We start from the raw sequence: 13,803 nt of genomic DNA, 5'->3' as shown, positions 1-13,803 counted from the left end.
TGCCCCTCTAATCCATGGAGCAGCCAGGACCTTGCCAGGCAGCCCTGACAGTGGTCTTGCCATCCCACTACCTGATTCTTGATGCCCCCCCAAATTGTCCTCCCCATTCAGCCCTGCCAAAAGTGGGGTAGGAGCCACCAGCTGCTGCCCACAATCCAAGGGCAGGAGAGGAACTTGCCTTCCCTCTGCCTGTCCCACCACTGTGAGGGCAGCAGAGGGTTCTTTGTGGGCGCTGCTTTAATTGCATCACTATTATCCTGAGTAAATGAGTCCTGGCAGCAGCTGAACCTGGCGGATGCCAACTGCATCCCAGAAAGGCATCCGGGAAGGGTCAGCATCCAGCTGGCACAAGCAGGGACTGGGGACCTGGATGGGACCCAGCCACTGGCAGGTGCTGTCAGAGCCGAAGGGTCTCAGTGAGCAAGGGGGGGTCCATAAGGGAGCTTCAACCCTCCCCATCTCACCCCCCTCCATCACTTCTCTCTTGCAGACCGTCAGCATCAATAAGGCCATTAATGCACAGGAAGTGGCTGTCAAGGAGAAACACGCCAGGAATATCCTTCTCAAAGCTGGCCGTGGGACAAGGAGTGTGGGAGCGGGGCTGGGGCTGCCCAGAAAAGGGGCAGCATCAAGAGGGTGTGTGAGGAGAGGTGCCCAGGGTGCTGGGGAGGCTGGATGGGACCTTGGAGTGCTGTTAACGACATTGGATATTTTTCCAGCATGGCACAGGGTCCCTGCTCCTGCTGTCACAGCCACTGAATGTTGGTAGGTGCCCTGGCTGGTGCTCCCAGCACTGCCATCCCATGAGAGGGCAAGAGGGGAAGGTGCCCACAGCAGGTTAGGACACTGCCACCAAAAGTGGATCACCAGCATCCCAGCCAGGCACCTGGGAAGGCTCAGCGGAGGCACAGCCCCAGCCTTGCATGTGCCATGGTGCTCCTAGAGCAAGTCTGTGGGAGAGAGGGTAGCTTGTGCCACTTTGGGGACAGCACATGCTTGGGGTGGGCAGTATTAGCTCCCTGTGGTGGCCTGGCCCCCCTGGGCTCTGCGGGTGCAGCCATCTTTGGGTGGCCATTCTCCATCACCAAAGGGCAGAGGAGTGTTTCCTTGACCACCAGCACCGTGCATCCTGGGCACACACCATGAGAAGGGAGCACAGACCTTCTGGTCAGTGGTGAACCGGCTGCCGCTGTCTGGCAATGCTGTGCTCTGCTGGAAGTTCTGCCATGTGTTCCACAAGCTCCTCCGGGATGGACATTCCAATGTGAGTGCCCAAAGCTCAGCTTGGGGCCAAATCCTTTCCCCTGCAGGGCTGCACTGGGTGATGGGAGATGCTGAAGGGTCAGTATCCTTCTGGGGGGTCAGTCCCGGGGTGGGGACTGGAGCTGGAGCCCTCCCAGAGGGTCACTGGCCTCCTAGGGGTCAGTCCTGAGAAGGGACTGGATCTCGAGCCCTCCTGGAGGGTTGGTGCCCTCCCGGGGGTCAGTCCTATGTGGACACCAGTGCTAGAGCTCTTCCAAAGGGTCAGTGCCTTCCTGCAGGTCAGTCCTGGGTGCCAGAGCCCTCCTGGTGCTGCCCTGCCCAAAATCCTGTGTGCCTCAAACCCCAGTGCCAACGGCAGTGCCAGTGCCAGAGGAAATGGCTCAGCGCCTGGCAATGGCATTGGTGCAGGAGCCGTCAGCAAGGCTCCTCCTTGGGGAAGCTGAGGCACCCAGGACTGGCAGTGGCGATAAAGGGTTGGGAATGCATCAAGACCTCCCATTTCTCACCCAGTTCCTGGTTTCAAGTATGGAGCATCGTGTCCTGGTGCTCTGCCTACTGATTGTCACCATCATTCCTCCAGGTCCTGAAAGACTCCGTGCGATACAAGAATGAGCTGAGCGACATGAGCAGGATGTGGGTAAGTGACCAACCCTGCCAGCCATGATGGGGAGATCCCAGGGGTCCCTTGGCCAGGCTGGGGGGGTGTAGGCTTGGGGGGTTCCCTCTCTCAGGAAGTGGAGCGCAGCCATGGCTGACTTGTGGCTGTCATCACCTACCTGGGCTGGGTTTCAATTGCATTCGGTGTTCCCTTCCACCAAAATCAAATGCCTCCTTCCTGTTTCGTGGCAAAAACCCACTAAAAACTCGGCTCTGACAGTCAAATGAAGCATAGAAACATGCAGAGAAGGTGATGAGAAGGTCTAACCAAATCCCTTCAGTACAGCCAGCCTGCATCCAGGTGCCAGCAAGGAGGGTTTGGCTGTGGTTTTGGGGAGATAAGGGAGGGGCCAGTCATTCTGCAGCAGAAAAAGGCTTTTCGACAGCCTGTCCTGGATCTCAACAGCTTTTTGGGGTCCCCACAGGGCCACCTGAGCGAGGGCTATGGGCAGCTCTGCAGCATCTACCTCAAACTGCTGAGAACCAAGATGGAATTTCACACCAAGGTAAGCCCCACCCCATCCCTGTCCCCAGGGCTGTAGCAAGGGGTGGGCACTGGGGTGACAGCAGTGGACCGGTATGGCCATCCTGCTGCATCCATGAAATATTCCCGAAGCTGCCAGTGGCCGTCAAAAATGGCCCAAGGACCAATGCTTTGGGGGTGGCAGGATTCCTCGTGGCCCAGGGCTCCTCGGTCTGGGCTGGGAGTTGGTGGGCTGCAGCAGTAGGAGACACACACTCCCTTTCCCCCCCCAGCTATCCTAGATGGGAAAAGGGGGAAAAGTGCTGGAAAGAGGTGTTTTCTGTGCCCATCACCCTGCTTTGGAAGTGTGATATGACCTTCCCCAAAATGCCAGAGCGGGTACCACCCCCTGGGGCAGATATCATTCCATCCCGTCCAGCTCTCTGCTGGCAGCCTCATCTCCTCCCTGCTTGACAGATTTCTCAACCTAGGGAGAATCAGCTTTTCTTCCTGGGAAGAGCACAGATGCTGTGGATTAGGGATGCTGTGGTCACCCAGGATTCAGAGACCCTGTGTTACCTCCCTTTTCCCCCACATCACTCCCCTGGCTCATCCAGGAGCTGACTTTGAGGCTGCAGGATCACAGCTCTGGTGCTCCCAGAGCTGTGGCCAGACCAGGAGAGCCTCTGGAACCCTTTCCCACCTCCTGTTTCTCCCACAGAATCCCAGATTCCCTGGAAATCTCCAGATGTCTGACCGGCAGCTTGATGAGGCTGGGGAGAATGATGTCAATAATTTGTGAGTGTGGGGCAGGGGAAGGTCAGGGAGGGAGTGGGTGCAGGTGGGGGACACGATCTCCCCAACCCCACCGGCAGCATAACCAAGCAGGGACAGGACCTTCCTCCTGCCCCCTGCCCTGTGGCAGGTCCTGAGAACGGGCAGAGCCTCAGGCAAGGCTGGTGCATCCACACTAGAGCACCCTCATCAAAGATTGAGGCTCGTGGGTGGCCTTGGGGACAGTCCTCAACCATCCTCAACCCTGTTTCCTAGTTTTCAGCTGACGGTGGAGATGTTTGACTACCTGGAGTGTGAGCTGAACCTCTTCCAGACAGGTAAAGCCCTGCATTACTCTGAGACAGGGTGGAGTGAGAGATCTGCAGGAGTCCAGCCCCTTCGTGGGGCTGATCCGAGTTGGAGGAGGCTCTGACAGGGGATGTTGGCTGAGGGCACCACAGCTCAGCTCTTCTATGGGCACTTCACCTGAATTAAGGTTCAACAAGGCAAAGTGGAAGGTGCTGCACCTGGGTCAGTGCAACCCCTGGTATCAGTCCAGGCTGGAGGATGAAGGGATGGAGAGCAGCCCTGCCAGGAAGGACTTAGGGGTGCTGGAGGATGAGAAGTTCAACGTGCCCCAGCCGTGTGTGCTCCAAAACCCCCTATGCCCTGGGCTGATGACACCAGGGCTGGAGGCAGCTCTGCCCTAAGCAGGGCAGAGGGGCAGAATCCCCCCCTCACCTGCTGCCCACGCTGGGTCGTCAGCCCAGGAAGGATGTGGGGCTGCTGGAGCAAGTCCAGAGGAGGACACAGAGGTGCTCCGAGGGCTGGAGCTCCTCTGCTCTGGAGCCAGGCTGGCAGAGCTGGGGGTGTTCACCTGGAGAAGGCTACAGGAAGACCTCAGAGCCCCTTCCTCTGCTTAAAGGGGCTCCAAGAGGACCAGAGGGACTGGGGACGAGGGATGGAGCGACAGGACAAGGGAGAATGGCTTCCCACTGCCAGACGGCAGGGTTAGATGGGATATTGGGAAGAAATTCTTGGCTGTGAGGGTGGTGAGGCCCTGGCACAGGGTGCCCAGAGCAGCTGTGGCTGCCCCATCCCTGGAAGTGTTTCGAGGCCAGGTTGGATAGAGCTTGGAGCACTCTGGTCCTAGTGGAAGGTGTTGGAATGAGATGGGCTTCAGCTGCTCCCAGCTGGTTTTGGAGCATCTTCCCTCTGGCACACCTAGCACACTCGAGTGCCAGTGGGACAACAGTGACAGGCAGAGCACAGCAGTCACGTGTCAGCTCTGCCCAGGTACATGGCTGGGGCTCAGTCCCAGTTGGAGGCCCATGGTGCCAGGCTGGAGTGTTCCCAGGCCTGTGTGGGAGACCTGGGTGGGAATTTCCCTTCCCACTCAGCTCACAAACAGCTGCAGGACAGCAGGCTGTGTCCCCAAGGGCCAGTGGGTATCTTGCTCCAGGCGAACGGCTCTTGCTCAGGATGACATCTGTGGATTTGGCAGACACAGTGTGGCACCTCCTGGTGCTGCTGGTGCTGCTGGATCTGATCCTGCACTCCTTCCCTGCAGTGTTCAGCTCCCTGGACATGTCGCGCTCGGTGTCGGTGACGGCAGCGGGGCAGTGCCGTCTGGCCCCGCTCATCCAGGTGATCCTGGACTGCAGCCACCTCTACGACTACACCGTCAAGCTGCTCTTCAAGCTTCACTCCTGTGAGTGCCCCCAGCACCACTGCCTTTGACAGGGGGGACACAGAGGGAGGCACTGGGGCCACCACCCTGCTCAGCCTGGGCTGTTCACCACCACCTCTTCCCCAGCCTCTTTTGGGGGGTGAAGGGAGTCACCATGGCAAGGAGGTGCAAAACCCATATCCTTCAGGATCTGGAATTGTGGCAGCTGCCAGCCCACGCTTTTCTCTGCCCTGGGGGGTATGGGGTGTGATCCCCTCCTGCAGCAGGACACTGCCTGGATTATTTGGACCCCCAGAGGAGGGTGGCCATCTCTGGGAAAGAGCCATCTCCATGTGGCTGTGCTGATGGGTTGTTCCCTGATCCATGAAGACACCCGCTGGCATTTCTACTTGCTGCTTCTTCCAGGTCTGCCGGCGGATACGCTGCAGGGCCACCGGGATCGCTTCCTGGAGCAGTTCCGAAAGTAAGTGCCCACACCCAGAGCATCGGTGCCCTGGGAGTGCTCCCAAGGCACTGAGATTTAAAATGAGTGAGCAGGGACATGCTGTGGTCTCTGGTACATGAGTAACCAAAACAACAGCTGGCAACCGAGAGCAGGGAGGGGATGTCATGGTGCCAGGGGAGGATATCATGGTACTGAGCAACAGCTTGATTCAAGGTCACAAACTGCAAAGAGCAGATAGCAGGGCTGGCTGTGCTCTGACCACCCAGGGACTAACCTTGGGACAGGGGTCAAGAGCGCCAAGATCCTGACTAGGTTGCTCAGGTGACTGGGAGAGGTGAGAGCTACGAGTGGTGCAGCTGGGCACTGTCCCTCCTCCCCAAAACTGGGAGTCCTGGAGGGAGGTACCCTGCTTCTGGGGAAGATGCTCCTGTAGAAACTGAAGGTGAGGGTGGAGATGTTGGCTCCGGGCAGGAAGCCCCCTGCTTCTGGAAACTTTGGGTAGGCAGGAAGTGGTTTAGGTTGGAAGAGACCTTTGAAGGTCATGAGGTACAACCCCCTGCTGTGGACAGGGACACCTTCCACTAGACCAGGTTGCTCAAGTTCCAGGTCCTTCTCCCTGCCTATCAGGCTGGGGATTTATGGGATAAACCCTCCAGCGGTGGGAGGCTGGCTCCCAACACCTGCCCTGAGTTTGGTGGCAGCACAAAACGCCTTCCCCTCCAAGGCAATACAGTGGCCAGGTGACACCTCCTGGAGCCAGGCAAGGGGTTGTCCAGGTTGGACAAGAGCCATCCTTAACCATTCCCTGCCCCTTGCAGGCTCAAGGACCTTTTCTACCGCTCCAGCAACCTGCAGTACTTCAAGCGGCTGATTCAGATCCCGCAGCTGCCAGAGGTGAGACCCTGCAGTCCCCGTGTTTCCTGTCCCTGTGCCCAGGGGCAGCAGTGGGGCCACTGGCACTGGCAGATGGCCAAAAAAAGCCTCTTGCTGCCTTGCCCACCTTCTTAGGTCTGGTGGCAACATGGGGTTCCTGGACCTTGAGAATCATTCTTGTATCCCTCGCTGGGTGGCATCCGGCTGGATGGAGCTGCCCTCTGACTGGCAGCTGGGATCCCCTCTCTCACTGATCCATAGCCCTTGCTGAGATCCACCCCTGCGGGTCCTGGTTCCATCCTTGTGGGTTCTGACTCTATTCCTCTGCATCCTGACTCCATCTCTGTGGGTCCTGGTTCTGTTCTCATGGGTCAAGGCATGGGCCAGCTGAGCTCCAGGGCAGGATTTCAAACAACTGTGCCTTCAGCCCAGCAGCAGTGCCAGTGTTTCCCTCTCAGCCCTGCTCCCCTCCCTCCCCAGAACCCTCCCAATTTCCTGCGTGCCTCTGCGCTGTCAGAGCACATCAGCCCCGTGGTGGTGATCCCTGCTGAGGCCTCCTCACCCGACAGTGAGCCCATCACAGACCTGGTGGAAATGGACACAGCCTCGCAGGTAAGGATGGTGGGGGCTCTCTGGCGCTGAGCCTGGGGTTATTTCTCCAAACCCACACTGTGGTGAGGGCTGAGACAGTGGGGATGGCCTTGGGAACTGGGGAGTGTCACTGCAAAGAGATGGATCGGTGCTGAGTGCCCCATCTGGTGCTGGGTGACCGTCTGGGTGCTGGATGTCCTATCTGGGTGCTGCATATCCCATCTGCATGCTGGGTGTCCCATCTGGATGCTCCTAGGGCTGAGCCAGCCTGAATTCTCATGGTGGCTGCTCAATGGTGTGGTGCCCTCCAGTGATGGGCAAGGAGAGGTTTGGTTTCGAGCATTGCCATGGAGACCTTTAGGTCTTTACCCTCCTGTCTACCAAGGGTTGTCCCCAGGCATTGAGTGCGGAGGGGAGGGAGCATGCAGTGATGTGGCTTTGGGGATCTTCTCCCTCCAGGAGTTAGGTGGGGATGGACTACAGATGCTCCATGTTCATCAAGTTCATAGCATTCAGTGCCCTGGGAGCAGTGGGGCCCCAGTGTCCAGGCAGCTCATAGGCTGGCTTGGCAGTGACACTGGGGACATGGAGGGACAAGGGCTCCCAAGTGGTAGTGGGGTCACTCCAGGTCTGTCCTGCTCTTCCCCCAGAGCCTGTTTGACAACAAGTTTGATGACATCTTTGGCAGCTCCTTCAGCTGCGACCCCTTCAACTTCAACAGCCAGAATGGGATGAGCAAGGATGACAAGTAAGCAATGCTGGCGATGCTGCGAAGTGGCCAGGATTGTACCGGGAGCTCCCTGCCTGGAGCAGCCATGGTGGCACAGGGGACACCTCCCCTCCCAGGCTGTGTCCCTATGGCACTGAGGGTGTACCCCATGTCTCTCCTTCCCAGAGACCGGCTAATTGAGCAGCTTTACGGGGAGATCGCAGGCCTGAAAGAGGAGCTGGAGAACTTCAAGGCTGAGGTGGGTGACAGCCAGGTGGGCAGGATGACACCCACTGGGAGTGTGGGGTAGGCTGGTGGCTGTGTCCCTGGGTGGGCAAGACAGTGACCCCATCTCTGTCCTGCCCTGTTCCCGGTGGCCTCCCTCATACAGGGGATCCGCAGGTATGCCAGGGAGCTGCATCCCTGCCGGGGGGTGGGCTCAGCCCCACTGCCCAGCATCCTTGTGCTTTGTCAAGATGCACTTGGGGGCCTGCAGGGTGGTACCCATGGGGGGGCTGCTGGACAGTACTGGTGGGCATTGGATGGTACCAGTGGGCATTGGATGGTCCTGGTGGGCACTGAACAGCACCGTCAGCCCCCACCCGTCCCCACAGAGCACACGGGGTGCAGTGCAGCTGCGTGGCCGTGCCAGTGAGCTGGAGGCTGAGCTGGCCGAGCAGCAGCACCTGAAGCAGCAGGCACAGGATGAGAGCGAGTTCCTGCGCACAGAGCTGGAGGAGCTGAAGAAGCAGCGGGAGGACACGGAGAAGGCTCAGCGGAGCCTGACGGAAATCGAGAGTGAGCAGGAAGTGCCAGCACTGGCGTGGGGTCGGGGTGAGCCCCAGTTGGGGGGTCCCAAGTGCTCAGCTCTGTGTCACTGTGCGTGTGGCAGGACGGGCACAGGCCAATGAGCAGCGCTACAGCAAACTGAAGGAGAAGTACAGCGAGCTGGTGCAGAACCACGCCGACCTGCTGCGCAAGGTGGGCTCCCCAAACCCCCCCCAGCATGTCCTCTGCCAGCCATGACCCCTGACACCATGGGCTGCTCATCTCATTCTCTGCCATCGCCAGAACGCAGAGGTGACCAAGCAGATTACAGTGGCCAGGCAGGCCCAGGGGGATGTGGAGCGGGAGAAAAAGGAGCTGGAGGACTCCTTCCAGCGGCTGAGTGAGCAGGCACAGAGGAAGGTGAGTAGGGATGGGGGGGGACACACCAGGGATAAGCACGGGCTTCCCATGGGGCACCAGTTCTGCCAACCTCTCCCCTTGCTGCAGTCTCAGGAGCAGGCAGAGGTGCTGGAGACACTGAAGCGGGAGCTGGCAGCCAGCAAACAGGAGCTGCAAGTGGTCCAGGGCACACTGGAGTCCAGCACACAGGTGAGAGCACATGGGGGCCCCCAGCACCCCTCTGGGCTGGGTAGCCAGGCCATACCCATTCGAGAGGTGATACCCGCCACTGACCTCAAAACCAGCTCCCTGTCATCTTCTTTCCCACATCTGAGTGGGTTTGATGTCACACAAGGGGGTTTCACACTCCTGGGTGTGGTGGTATGTGGACCAATGGGCTCCAGCAGCAGGGATCATGGAATAAAATGCCTGGAAGAAGAGGGTCAGTCAGCAGCTTTGCCTGCTCTAAGCCCAGGTAGCAGTGTGGCATCACACTGCAAGATGTGCCAGAGGGTATCCCATGCCTGCAGAGCTGTGGAAGACAGCAGGGGTGCCTGGACTCGTTGCAGGGGGTAGAAGCTGGCAGGAAAATGCAGTCACCCATCTATGAAGTGGGCAGACTCAGCAGCAGGATGGGGATGGGGCAGAGGCACCACCCTGCATCCAGTCCTCCATCAGGATGGTGACAGTCTTGATAAAAATGCATTTTCACTGACAAAAGTGAAAGGGCTCCCCAGAAGCCTCAGTTGTCACCAGGTAAGGTCATCAGTGCTGCTGGGGGAGCGGGGAGCTGTGCCTGCACAGGCCATGGTGCACCCAGCAGGGACAGTCAGGGTGACCCGAGCCTGGAATGAGTCCCCAGACTGGAAAGTTCACCCTCGGCACAGCCCCGACTGCTGTTTCATGCCCCCCCAGGCAGGAGCAGAGCAGAACACTCGGATTGCCAGCCTTGAGCAGGAGAGGGACAGGCTGAGCCGAGCAGCAGAGCAGCACAGGGACGAGATGGCAGCTCTGCAGGCTGAGCTGCAGCAGCTTCAGGACACGCTCAGCAGCGAGCAGGAGAACAGCAGGACAGAGCTGGAGACGCTGCAGACCCAGCTGAGAGACAAGGTACCGTGAGGGTCCTCATGGCCATCCCCATTCTGGCCAGACCAGAGGGGTTCAGTGGGGCCAAGTGCAGGGAATGCCCAGTGGCCCAGCAGGGGCCCTGAGCCCAGCTCTGGCCCAGCAGGAGAGCACAGAGCGGGCGCTGCAGCAGCGCCTGGCCCAGGAGCAGCTGTCCCTGCTGCAGGGCACCGCGCGCGAGGCCGAGCGTATGGTGCAGGACGCCCTGACTCGCATGGAGGATCCTGCTCACATCAGCTGCACCGGCTCAGCAGGTGACGCCCCTGCTGCTCCCAAAGCTGGTGTTACCCCAGCCTGCCTGCTCCCTGTGCTCCCGGCTGAGCCCTGCCTGCTGTCTGCCTGCAGATTGCCTCCTGTCCCGGACGTTGGCAGCCTCCGAGTGCGCAGAGCGGCTGCGGGACGCCCACAGCAAGTACCTTTTGGATGGCGCAGGTGAGAGGTGGCAGCCCCGGGCAGGGGGCACAGGGGCAGCCCTGGCATGCGGGGCGGGTGAGCAGCACGGTGGGCACTGAGGCTTGTGCTCGCTGTCCTGCCACAGCTGTGGGTTCCCTGCTGCCCTGCCTGGCCCTCTTTGCCCACCTGGTCAGTGACACGCTCCTGCAGGGCAGTGCAACCTCCCATGTGGCCCCTGTGGAGCCTGCTGACCGTGAGTGCTGCCCCAGGCCAGGGGCTGGGTGGGCAGGGGTCAGAATGGGCCCGGGATCAGGGTGAGCATGGGTGGGAGTGGGTAGGGGTCAGGGTGGGCAGGGGCTGGGGTAGGCAGGGAATTCAGTGGGCAGGGGCCAAAGTGGGCAGGGGATCAGGGTGCGCAGGGGCTGGGGAGAGCAGATGTCAGGGTGGGCAGGGGCTGGGGTGGGCAGATGTCAGGGTGGGCAGGTGCCAGGACAGGCCAGGGCAAGGAGGATGCTGGAGTGAGCAGAGGCTAGGGTGGGCAGGGGTCATGGCAGCATGCTGGGATAAGGTGGGCGGGATGCTGGGGCAAGTAGGGTGCTGAAGTGGGCAGAAACCAGGGCAGGCAGAGGCCAGCGCAGGTAGGATGCTGTGGTGGGTAGGAACCAGACATCTCCTCCCCACATGTGGCCCCCTCAGCCCCCCATGCTGCCCATGCAGGTCTGCTGGAGCTGTGCAAGCAGTGTGGCAGTGCGGCTGTGAGCTACCTCAGCGCCCTGCAAGACCCAGGGACGGTGGCAAGTGCTGACTGCAGCCTGGTGACAGCCTGCCTGGGCCAGATCAGCGCCATTGGGGAGGTGGGTGCCCCAGGAGGGCTAGTGGGATGGGATCAGGCCATGGCAGGCACCACCACAGGGACTGTACTGCTCCTGGACAGTCCCTTTCATCCCATCCTATCCCCAGGAGCTGCGTCCCAGAGGTCTGGACGTCAGGCAGGAGGAGCTGGGTGACCTGGTGGACAAGGAGATGGCAGCAACAGCCGCAGCCATCGAAACGGCATCTGCCCGTATTGAGGTGAGGGTCACCATGAGCAGAGAGGTGCCCACAGGCACCGTGCTGGGGGCCTGCTGGGACCGCTGGAGAGGCCAGAGAGGCGCATTGGGCTGAGCACAGCCTCTCTCCCCTCAACCAGGAGATGCTGAGCAAGGCACGGGCTGGTGACACTGGGGTCAAACTGGAAGTGAACGAGAGGTGAGTGGTGGTCGGGGCACTGGACAGAGCCAGGCAGGCAGGATGGGGACAGGTGCTGCAGGCAGGGCAGCTGCTCCACAGGTGGGGCTCAGTGGTGTTTGTCTTGCAGGATCCTGGGCTCCTGCACAGGCCTCATGCAGGCCATCCATGTCCTGGTCCTGGCCTCCAAGGACCTCCAGAGAGAGATCGTGGAGAGTGGACGGGTGAGCTGGGACAGGGATGCAGGCAAGGGGGCAGGCAGGGATGAAGACAGGGGTGCTTGTCCAGCTGGGGTTCATTGCGCACTTGCTGGGATGTGCTGCTCCAACCCTTGGCCCACTGGGACTTCCCCCCCCAGCTGCCAGGAGCTCTTCTCCAACCCTAGAGTCTCACCCTGGTTATGGTTCCTGGGGTGTCATGGTGATCCCTGATCTCCCTTCCCACACAGGGGACCCCACAACCCCCAAGTTCAGTGTGTCTCCAGCTCCCACACACATCCTGAATGACACCTTGACCTCCTCCTTTCCCCCCAGAGCAGGGGTCGGGGGGTGCCCAGTAACTAATTGTGCCTTTACCAACGGCAGGGTGCAGCATCCCCCAAGGAGTTCTATGCCAAGAATTCACGCTGGACCGAGGGTCTCATCTCCGCCTCCAAGGCAGTGGGCTGGGGTGCCACTGTCATGGTGTAAGTGCCACTGTCACCAGAGCGGGGAGAGGATGGCAGAGTCCTGCCGTCACCACAGGGAGGGGACATGGATGGTGGGACGATGCTCCAGCCCCTCTCTGCTCTCCTGCAGTGACGCTGCCGACCTGGTGGTGCAAGGCAAGGGGACATTCGAGGAGCTGATGGTCTGTTCCCGGGAGATCGCGGCCAGCACCGCTCAGCTGGTGGCAGCCTCCAAGGTAGGAGCAAGGCTGCTCCCCTGCCCATGGTTCAGGGTGATGCTGGGGCACCATGTGGTCACCCCAAATCGTGGGGCTGGTCTTCTGCTTGCCAGGCGGGGTGTGACCCCTCCTCACTGTCCCGGCAGGTGAAGGCAGACAAAGATAGCGCCAACCTCTGCAAGCTCCAACAAGCGTCCCGGGGCGTCAACCAGGCCACAGCCAGTGTGGTGGCCTCCACCAAGGCTGGGAAGTCTCAGGTGGAGGAGAAAGGTAAGTGCTGGGCTGCAGGGATCTTAGAATCATGTAATCACTTAAGTTGGAGAAGCTCTCTAAGACAATTGAGTTTAATTGTTCCCCCACTACTAACCATGTCCCCAAGTGCCACATCTACATGGCTTTTAAATCCCTCCAGGAGCTGTGACTCCACCATGCCCTGGGCAGCCTCTGCCAGTGCTGAATAACCCTTTCTGTGAAGAAATTGTTCCTTTTATCCAACCTAAACCTCCTCTGGCACAACTTGAGGTCATTTCCTCTGGTCCTAATGCTTGGAGCACACACCTGACCCCAAAACCTTGAGTGCTCTTGGCACTCACCACCCTTGGTTGGTTGTGCCCCTCTGGTCTCTGCCCATGGCTGCCCCTCACTCCCTCCCTGCATATCCCATGATGCCAGATCCTGCCAGTGGTATGGGAGCTGCCAGGGGGTCCGAGTGGGGAGCAGAGCTTGAGGCGGGCTGGTGGTGTCTTTCTCCACAGATAGCATGGACTTCTCCGGCATGACACTCACCCAGATCAAGCGTCAGGAGATGGACTCACAGGTAGGAAATTCCCACATGGTTTGGGAAACACCTGGTCATGTCTCTCTTGGGCTGCCCGGGGTGGGGCATCAAATTTGGGGTCACCATGCCCAGCTGCCCCCAGGTAGCACAAGCACAGGGGAGGCCCAAGGTGTTTGCCCAGGAGTCATATGCACTTGGTCCTTGATCCCTCCCCTGTGCTGCTCCCATCATGGCATAGCAGCCCATGGCCACCCTGGTCCCCTGTGTGCTACCCACAGCACCCACCTCTACCTGGTATGGGGCAGCTCTGGGGAATTCCCCTGCCTGGAGTGCCCACACAGATCATTGCGCCTTCACCTGCCTGCACAAGCAGTGCCTACCTGAGCTCCATCCCCTCCCCAGGTCTGCTTGTCATTGGTGCACTCGTGGGATGCACCTCTGTGGTCTTTGGGCTTGACATTGGGGGCATAATGGGTGTGAAAGGGGAGTGCTTGGCCCAGCGCCGTACCAGGGTGCTGGCTGGGCATGTCCTGGGCCATGTCCCCAGGTGCGGGTGCTGGAGCTGGAGAACCAGCTGCAGAAGGAGCGGCAGAAGCTGGGGGAGCTGCGCAAGAAGCACTACGAGCTGGCTGGAGTGGCGGAAGGCTGGGAGGAGGACGGTGAGTGGTGCCAGCCCTGCTCCAGCTGGGCAGCTGCTCCCAGAAAAGGTGGGGCAGGATGGAGAGGCCCTGCCTGCCATCCATGGCAGTGAGCAGGTTTTGCT

General features: G+C 60.0%; 1 protein-coding gene across 4 annotated transcripts in view; it reads left to right on the top strand.

Annotated features, from left to right (window-relative positions):
* The window catches only part of HIP1 (huntingtin interacting protein 1), a 44,126-nt gene that overhangs the window by 28,214 nt on the left and 2,109 nt on the right, over window positions 1-13,803 (top strand). For 3 of the 4 annotated variants that reach the window (XM_039562878.1, XM_039562877.1, XM_039562880.1), the window contains exons 2-30: window positions 491-554; window positions 1,122-1,264; window positions 1,844-1,900; window positions 2,346-2,426; window positions 3,105-3,181; window positions 3,434-3,495; window positions 4,728-4,868; window positions 5,253-5,310; window positions 6,111-6,186; window positions 6,646-6,777; window positions 7,407-7,504; window positions 7,652-7,724; window positions 8,080-8,263; window positions 8,358-8,446; window positions 8,537-8,653; window positions 8,741-8,842; window positions 9,548-9,742; window positions 9,864-10,011; window positions 10,103-10,189; window positions 10,296-10,403; window positions 10,868-11,004; window positions 11,111-11,221; window positions 11,340-11,398; window positions 11,508-11,601; window positions 11,962-12,062; window positions 12,175-12,280; window positions 12,409-12,532; window positions 13,018-13,079; window positions 13,588-13,699. In XM_039562878.1, coding sequence (XP_039418812.1) covers window positions 491-554; window positions 1,122-1,264; window positions 1,844-1,900; window positions 2,346-2,426; window positions 3,105-3,181; window positions 3,434-3,495; window positions 4,728-4,868; window positions 5,253-5,310; window positions 6,111-6,186; window positions 6,646-6,777; window positions 7,407-7,504; window positions 7,652-7,724; window positions 8,080-8,263; window positions 8,358-8,446; window positions 8,537-8,653; window positions 8,741-8,842; window positions 9,548-9,742; window positions 9,864-10,011; window positions 10,103-10,189; window positions 10,296-10,403; window positions 10,868-11,004; window positions 11,111-11,221; window positions 11,340-11,398; window positions 11,508-11,601; window positions 11,962-12,062; window positions 12,175-12,280; window positions 12,409-12,532; window positions 13,018-13,079; window positions 13,588-13,699 — 2,998 coding nt within the window. The remainder of the gene's footprint in view (window positions 1-490; window positions 555-1,121; window positions 1,265-1,843; window positions 1,901-2,345; window positions 2,427-3,104; window positions 3,182-3,433; window positions 3,496-4,727; window positions 4,869-5,252; window positions 5,311-6,110; window positions 6,187-6,645; window positions 6,778-7,406; window positions 7,505-7,651; window positions 7,725-8,079; window positions 8,264-8,357; window positions 8,447-8,536; window positions 8,654-8,740; window positions 8,843-9,547; window positions 9,743-9,863; window positions 10,012-10,102; window positions 10,190-10,295; window positions 10,404-10,867; window positions 11,005-11,110; window positions 11,222-11,339; window positions 11,399-11,507; window positions 11,602-11,961; window positions 12,063-12,174; window positions 12,281-12,408; window positions 12,533-13,017; window positions 13,080-13,587; window positions 13,700-13,803) is intronic. The other variant, XM_039562879.1, reaches the window with a different exon arrangement.

Source organism: Corvus cornix, chromosome 19 (genome assembly GCF_000738735.6).
Source record: "Corvus cornix cornix isolate S_Up_H32 chromosome 19, ASM73873v5, whole genome shotgun sequence".
Classification (NCBI taxonomy): domain Eukaryota; kingdom Metazoa; phylum Chordata; class Aves; order Passeriformes; family Corvidae; genus Corvus; species Corvus cornix.
This window is presented reverse-complemented; position numbering and strand designations above follow the sequence as displayed.